Raw genomic sequence first — 8,771 nt, forward strand, 5'->3', positions numbered from 1 at the left:
GCTCGAATGGGAAACTCTTCCTCACCCAGCGTACTCACCAGACATAGCGCCTTCTGATTACCACTTGTTCAGATCGATGCAGCACGGCTTGAGTGGTACACGCTTCCGAAATGTTGAAGAAGTGCGAGAATGGGTGGACGAATGGATTGCTTCGAAACAAACATCGTTTTATCGAGATGGTATCGCCCAGTTGCCAGAAAGATGGCAAAAAGTTGTAGAAAGTGATGGAAAATACTTTCATTGAAATAATTTAAATAAATTTTTTACAATAAATGCTTTTTCTCAGTATTTTTTGGGCGGAAACTAAGTTAAGGTCCTAATACTTTCTTCTCAGTGTGTTGAAAGGTATTATTTCCTGTAATCTTATATTTTAAGCAAAAATTTACTGAAAAAGTATATTGAATTATTTATATATATATATATATATATATATATATATATATATATATATAGAAAGAGAGAGAGAGAATAAAATATAAAATAATATTCTTATGAAATGGATTGATCAGAAATTTATTAGATATTATTCTAACTTTTCTCCTCTTCTAGATCAAGACGAATACATTTTCGTAATAAAATGTCCTTTTACTAGAAAAAAATTTTTTAAATTCGTAAGATATACTGTGGACATAGTTCCGAAATTCCTCTGACTTTAAGAATATTGTGCTTGGAATATTTTCTTCTCGCTTTTCGAAGAATTCTCTTAGGGCCATGTAAAAGAATAAAATCTCCTAAGATTTAGATGACTCCGCCGAGGATGGGATTATACTTTTTTGGGTGTTCATTTCATGTAATTTGTCTCACTTTTGAACCCCAGCAAAATATGCCGTGCCGCGAAGTACTTTTGCGAAGAAAGCGTAACCGTTGCCGCGTCTTCTCCATATTATTACGTGAAATCATAAATAATCGGCAATAAACTGCGTGGCGAAATATGTATTTATTCATAGTGAGTAATATGGAACATTTGCAGCGCGCGTAATAGATTCATAAATGCGCCGCTTTTCTCTCGTTTCTTTTCAGTCGCGGTATTTTCTGCTTACTTAATGTCATCGTTACACCGGTACATATGATTATATACGCACGCGGGAGGTTATCCCTCCCCCCCAAAAAAAAATAGAAAAAAATAAAAAGCCGCATTAATATGTCATGAGCTGTAGACACACGCGATATTTGAATAACTCGAAACGGCGGCGCGATGCATTTGAGATTTATGCAGCCGCGTACGCAGAAGCGTTCTCATAGAAATACAACACGCGCATCTGTGTAACGTTCGCTGCATCATATTTAAATCATCCCGCGCATACCAAAGAGCAGTATCCTCGGGACTTTCGCCAAAAGCTCTGCGAACAGACGTCTCTCCGAAAGCGCGCTCACGAATGCACGATAAAATCGTAGCCGTAACTACGAACTGCTGCCATGTCGGCAGCCGGAGATTCGCCAGTTGAATTCGCGGAATTTCATTGTGAGTACAAGTCGTTTTGGCACGCGAAAACTCGAAAATCGATTGAATTTAATCACTACTAATTTCGTTGGCACTCGCGACGGCATTTTCACGTCGCGCAATGGCGCGCGAGAACGTGCAGAATGTTAGTGAAACGCGCGCCATAACGTGATGTAAGTATTTAATTTTGGGGCTGTCGTTGTGGCATTCAATTTAAATTAAAGGACTCATGTGTTTCGCACGAAGGAAATATTGCAGTAGAAATTACTGCAAAATTTTTCTAACCTTGGACCATGCACAGAGCCGGCCATAGTTACGCATGAATAATTCAACTCATAAAATCATTAGAGTTTTCGTTACCAATGGGTAGCTCGTATGTCTTTCTATGTAAACGAAAAAGATCCAAGTCTATGAGTGCCTAAAATTAATTAAAAGACAGTTTTTATTTTGCGTACTCATTTTTTTAAAGCTTAAGCTTGTCAAGAAATATACTAGATCCTAAATATCTTCAAAAAGAACAAAGTTGACTATGTTTGACTTCTGGGTTGATAATCTTTGCATAACTATGGCTAATTATAACCAAAATTACTTTGTTTATTTAGTTTATTTTATTTATTTTAAAATGTATGTGTGTTTATGACTTTTTACTATAAAATTATTATAATTCTATCTCATAGGCCCAGAGAGGGGACTGCGTTTTAAATCTACGTGATAGACCCGCGAGCAATCGGCATTTCTTCGCCGGCCACGTCGCGCGCTAATTAGTTTATCTATTTTATTTAATAACTCGAAATTTTACGTAGCTGTTTGAAAAATGACTTCAACCATATGTTTCACTTTTATCTGTTCTATTTATATTTTTCTTTTGGTACTTTCTTTTGGTACGGGACACCCTGTACATTACAATTACTTAAATTTATACTATAATTTTAGTATTCCAGCTTTACAAAAACATTGTACACAGAAATGGACGCACCAAATGCGTTTTAGTGGAACAGGAGCAAAATTGCTGGTTTCTGTGAACCAAATTTGGTGTCAATAACCAGAAATATTCTTCCTTTCCTTCAACCAAAACGGTTCATTTATTGTCAGATTAATTTCTAACTTTTCTTCCGTGTATTAAAAAAAAACTAACGAATTATTGTCGTTATTGGTTTTTGAAAAACCTTTAAGAAAAAATAAAAATCATAATGTATCAAAACTGCTCAAAATTAAAGCAACTCATAAACAGTTACAATTGCTCAAAAAGGCAACTCAGGAACTGGAAATTCGGTCTAATGGATTAATGGCCTCTGATGATGCCATAAAAGTTAAAGTATTTATTCAGATTTATCTATATGAGATAAAGAGATGTAGATTGAAAAATAACGGAAATGTATCCACCCTTCAACTGGTATTACAGATATCCGACAAAGACAATAAAAAAATATAAGCAATGTAAGCCGATTGTGGTATTATTACGTATAAATAGCCGATTTTGATACTTGCGACGCGATAATAGGATTTAAAAATTAATCCTTCAGCTCCCGCGGCGCAGAATTTGCCGAAGTAAACTCCGAGTTCTCTCTCCGTCAGCCTCACGGCAGATCCTCGCGTCTGACAACAACAATTTCCGCGCGCGGCTTAAAAATTCAACGGCGCGATATATTTAGCGCAGTTCGCGCTAAACGGCTGGATGCTCCGTAACGTTTAAGGGATTAAGACCGCGGCAAGGAGCGAGAGATAGTCTCCGTCGTTGAAGTGTCGACGCAAACTCCTGTCGACACTGAACAGCGCCCGAGCGAATGCTCGTCCATTCGGAGGCTGCACTCAGCGGGAAATATAATTGGTTCTGGAAACGTTACCGAACAGCTGCTCGTTGTTTCGACGCGCCAATGCCGACTGCGTGTTAAATAATGAAGGCAATCCTGTTAGACTCTCGTGCCGCGCTTAGTAATTATATGTACGGAGCCGTTGCAATTATAACAGAGGTGGGTCGCTTCTCTCAACAGCGATCCGCGTCTGATGTTTACGTTAAGCCTTTGACAAGTCATTTGAGACGATTGTTCGTGTACTCACACAGTGACTAAGTGAAGCCTCTGAATAACTTGGTCTTATTCGTGAGAGCGTCGCAGAACACGTAATTTACCTTTCACGAAGTTTGTATACATATACATGTGTGTGTTTAAATAATAATTTTCAGCAGACACCACATAACTAACTTGACTGCTGAAGTATTTATGCGGCTGATACGCGACAAATTTATAAACTCTAAGAGAATGCTGGAAACTTTACTGACCAAATATTGACATTTTTCTGCAAAGAATTTCTTGTTCATTTTGAGCTAATCTATCTGTACACACCGCGGCTCCGACGCGAGTTGCCGGACATCCTGTATATATGTTGTAAAAAATCTTGTTATGAAGATAGAAAAATTGTCACAAGCAATCTCTTTCGATGAAACAAATCTTCGACCGAAGTTTCGGTTATTTTGATCTCACGCTTGAAAAAAAAAAAAAGAAAGAAAAGAGCAAGAAAATTGTCATTACTGAACACGGTTGAAAAATCAATCGCGCGCGGGATTAATTCTGCGAAGAATTCTATTGGGGAGCGTCCCGGAATTGTTTGTTTATCGACTACCCTTTCGCCGCTCAGTCGCGCAATTGTCCGAACGGGACGCGCACGCAGTAACGGCGCACACCGCGCCGAATTGGAATTGCACCCGATTCCTTAATTGCGAAGCCGCCGCGGAGCTCAACCGCCCTCGCACTCGACGGAAAGTGTCTAACAAGCGTGACGGAGTTGCGAGAATTAGACGCAACGAATTCGCGTCGCGACTTCGCCGCCGGATTTCATTCGTCGCAACGTTTGCGAATTCGCACACTCTGTCGCGACAAGTCGAGCAGAGAAGGAGCTGCAGCGTCGGGAAACGCGTGGAAATTCAACGGCGCGCATTTTCCATTAAGCGGCCCCGGCAAAGGGATGTTGCGAAATCCAGAATAATGTCCTAGTAATTAAACGGATCCAGGCTCGGGGGAGGGGGAGGGGGAGAGGACACAGAGCGAGCACTCCATTTGCAACTGTAATTTCGTGCTGCTCGCGCGCAGAGAGCGCGCGACAGCGAAAAGAGATGAATATTTCCCCCTGATTAGGGGAAGGGACTAACCCAAAATTGCATCAGCGTGACCGGCGATAAGCTTCGTCTCGCAGGCGTCTAACATCTCTTTTTTTCCTGTCTCTTTGATTGCAGGACATATCGGAGTACAAATGCGAGAACGGCAAGACGCCCACTTACGTTCCTCACAAACCGGTCACAGGCGTAATTGGTGCCGCGTTCAGCGTGGTCTCCATCATGGTCGCCAATATCTTGCGGCTTTTCAAGGTAACTATCGCAGTGGTCAGCCGTCTCAGCCGTGTGTACGAGGCGTTACGAATGCACGGCAAATCGATAGCGGGACCGACGTACTTGTGCGTATCGCGTTTTACCTCGCGCGCAGCTCAACCCTTTCAACTCCCCTTATATAACGTTCCTCGCTAATTGGGGGAATTTTGGTCTCTAGAAATCATTTTTTATAAAAAGTTAATTAAGCAGTTAATTTAATCATTCGTGAAAATTGAATTTACTGTTATGCAAGGGACAATTAATTTTAATTAATGCCAAAGCCACAATATATTTCCCTGACACACATGTGGTATGTTCCTACAGTAAAAGAGTCAATTAAATCTCAATTGTTTTATGCAAATTAAATAATTCAACTCAACATATGTCGGAATTGCGTAAAAACTTTATCATTTTTCAATATATGTGTATGTATTTTTTAAATATTTAACTCTTTATAAGTTTATAGTCGATATTTTAACTTACTTCACGTAAGATTCAAAATGTCTATTATTTTTTACTGTACATTTAGTGGTCGATTTTTTGTCAAGCAATCGTCATAATAATTATAAGTATTATAAGGTTCCTTATATTTCACACATTTGTCACATGTATATAGATATGTTAAGTAAACTTGTAATAAAACATTAGAGTCACCTTTAAAAAAAGTTTCGCTTTATAAAGGGTTAATATTGATTAGATATGCAAAATTAAAAAAAAAAAACCATCAACTCTCTGTCCGATCAATTTTGACCTTTTCTTGCAACACGAATGCAAATAATCATTTTTTACATATTTTTGCCGCTAAGCAAGAACAATATAATCGGAAAATACTAAATAACAAAACATTATAACTTCAACAATTTCACATGTGCGCGTTTGTCTATTATGGATAACGGTATAATCTATATTATTGACAAATGTGTATGTGTATTCAGTATTTTTTAGTACTTTTCAATAATTTTATGCGAATACTAAAACATTTAGTTCTCACATAATATACTATTAAGATAGAATTCAGTGCCTTTTTATTACATGAGGTAAGAGCTATTTTTAAATAACTATTTTTAAATAGCTTTAAAACGAAAAATCATACGAGAATGAAAGAAGCAACGCATTTTAAAGTTTGAAATTTGTACTTTCATATGGCACATTAATGAAATTCAGAGAAAAACACGTTCTGTCGCTGGCAGGCTGACACTCTTTTAGTTTTTGACCCTTTTTATCCCATTCTTTTTAAAATTGTGACGTGACAGTCGAATTTGGACAACGGATTGGTTCAACGGCCAAAAACACGTCGCAAATGGCTCTTTTTATTGCAAAACCCGTGTTGCAAAATAATGCGGACAATGTAATTTCTCATCAAATTATCGAGGAAATATTAAAAAAAGAAACAGAGATAAGAGGAGCTTCACAAATATTGCATAAATAAAATACGATCGTTTTTTCATTGTATTTATAAATTATAATATTTTAGCAACGTACTTCTTACGTAAATACACTATCAATAAAGAAACCTGCAAATATTTGACTATGCGTGTCACGTCGGCAACTTGGACGTCACACACATAATAAATTGGGTCAACCTGCGGAAAACGAGAGATACGAAGAGATTTAATGGAAGAGTTTTCGAAGAGTTTCCCTATTCATTTCGGTCTTTATTCGGGCGATTCGAGACGTTGTCATGTCACGCGCGTTGATCGCGATTGAGAAGCGAAAAATAACCATTTCAAGAGGCAGCCTCGTGTAAAGCACGGCCGGGTATCGGCAGGTCTTTGCTGGACGTGTGAAAATGTAGCTTCCTTTGATACGAAGGCTACAAAGGTGAGTTTGAGAAAGAGAGAGCGTATGTGTGTGTGTGAGAGAGAGAGAGAGAGACGCGGGAAACGAGAAACGGAGACGACAACAACGACGACGGCAACGAGAAGCAAGCAATTTCGTTGACTTTTTCGAGAACAGGGAGGGATTTGCCGAAACTTCGTGACCGGTAACGACGACGGCGCAACGTCGACACAACTATCAATCATAGTCATCCAGCCGCGACAACCGTGACAGGAAGAGCCACTCCCGCGACGCCGTTCCCGTTCCTATCAGACCTCGGGATAGGACCTCGGCTCTCACGGCGCCTTCAAAAGACGTCGTGCAACACGAACTCGTTGAAAAGGAACCCGGTGATCCGCGCGAAATCGGCTTGCCAAAGAAGCTGCTGTCGTCGTTGTCGTTGTCGTCGTCGTCGTCGTCGTCGTCGTCGTCGTCATCGTCGTCGTCGTCGAGACGCTTCATCGATCCGTCTTCGCCGCTGACGTCGGATGCGTGAATGGATTTCTCGCGGAATGTCGCGGATCCTGTCGAAACGCAAGTGATTATATCCCCCAGATTCCTTCCGCATAATCCGAGCCCGCAGGCTGCTATTCAATTTTTATCTTATCTTCTATTTCGTTGCCCGGACAAGAATAATAAGCGATTGAATTACTACGTTGAAAAAATGATCCAGTCTCTAGATTTCTAATGTAGAGGATACACTCGAAGAGACATCATCTTATCCTTAGTGGAATCCTCTTATACGTGCGGTCTCAAGAGGATTCTTCTAAAACCCAAAGGGAAATATTCCAAGCACGATATTCTTAAGGTTAGAGGAATTTTGGAATTTTATCTATAGTACAAGTCTTCTTGGATGTCTTGATAGAAATTTTTTCTAGTAAAAAGGTACTCTGCTTTGAGCAAATATATTTCTCTTGATTCAATAAAATTAGAATAATATCTGAGTAGATTTTCGATTAATTCATTAGAAAAGGAATACATTTTCGATAAAAATTCTCATTTTTTTTCGAAAATGGGATTATAGGAAATAGCATCTTGCAACTAGAATTCTTTTTTAAGTATTGGAATATTTTCCATTTGGTTTTTCACCAAAGAATATCTAAAAAATAAAATATATTTATTCAGTAGGTATTAATAACATATTTATTTAAATCTGAATTTTTTCGTTTAAATAGATAAACAATTGCTTTCATGAAAAGCAATGATAGTGTTTTGAGAAAAATATATATTTTCTCATTTAAAAGAAATTTTTTTCTCAATGTAAAAATATATGTATTCGTGAATATGTTATTTTAGTGTCCATCGAAGAAATTTTTTTTTATACTTTTTCAAAGAATCTTCTTAAGAGATGTAAGATATTAGAATGAAAGAAATGTAAGATGATTCTGCAGAGAATAAGAACATATATTTTTGGGTGTAATCTCTATATGAAACAATTTAAAACTATATTTATGTTTCTTATGCATTGATAGAAAAAACATCTGAGAAATAGAAAATATTTATTTGGCGGATACTATGATAACATTACATAACTTATATACTAATATAAAATATTTCTTGAATAAGAATATATAAATTTTCTTAAAACCTTAGCTTTTCGTGAGAACAACTGTCCATTCTATCTAAATAAAAAAATGTAGATTTAATTAAATATATTATTAATGCTCACACCGAATAAACATTTTTTCATCTCTTAGATATTTTTTTCTCTTAGTGTACATTCTTTGCTTTACAGTACATACTTGTTGTAAAATAATAATTGAGTTTCGCGCATGTGTTTTCCTACAGATTAATTTGCATTAAACAATTTAAGAGATCTATAATTTTATGAAAGACACATTCTTTGCATAAAGAAACATTATATAAGCGTGTTGGCATTTTTATATATTCCAGGCGATATCGAAAATACATTTTATGTCAGTCCGCCGACTAAGATTGTACGCGATGAAATTCAGTCGCGAAGTCGTATTCTATAGAACGAGAGCTCTCTCGGAGTTTCGAATGCTAGTCGCGTACGCGGATTAAACTCGTGAGACCTATCAATGCAGATGAAAAGATATCGGATAAGAAGACCCGATATGCACCGTTGCACGCAAACGAGCCGCGGCTTCGCCGCATTTTGTTGCATGTACTCTTTTATCGTTCTCCCCC

At 37.8% G+C, this 8,771-nt stretch overlaps 1 protein-coding gene across 7 annotated transcripts in view; it reads left to right on the top strand.

Annotated features, from left to right (window-relative positions):
- The window catches only part of LOC116841187 (metabotropic glutamate receptor 8-like), a 232,768-nt gene that overhangs the window by 118,343 nt on the left and 105,654 nt on the right, over nucleotides 1–8,771 (top strand). For all 7 annotated transcript variants that reach the window (XR_004377516.1, XM_032808828.1, XM_032808827.1 and 4 more), the window contains exon 4: nucleotides 4,671–4,802. Coding sequence is in view for 6 of the 7 variants with exons in the window: in XM_032808828.1 (XP_032664719.1) it covers nucleotides 4,671–4,802 (132 nt within the window). In the remaining variant the exon portion in view is untranslated. The remainder of the gene's footprint in view (nucleotides 1–4,670; nucleotides 4,803–8,771) is intronic.

The sequence above is a fragment of the Odontomachus brunneus genome, unplaced genomic scaffold (genome assembly GCF_010583005.1).
Source record: "Odontomachus brunneus isolate Ranch 3 - 2012 unplaced genomic scaffold, Obru_v1 Obru_scaffold_014, whole genome shotgun sequence".
Taxonomy (NCBI): domain Eukaryota; kingdom Metazoa; phylum Arthropoda; class Insecta; order Hymenoptera; family Formicidae; genus Odontomachus; species Odontomachus brunneus.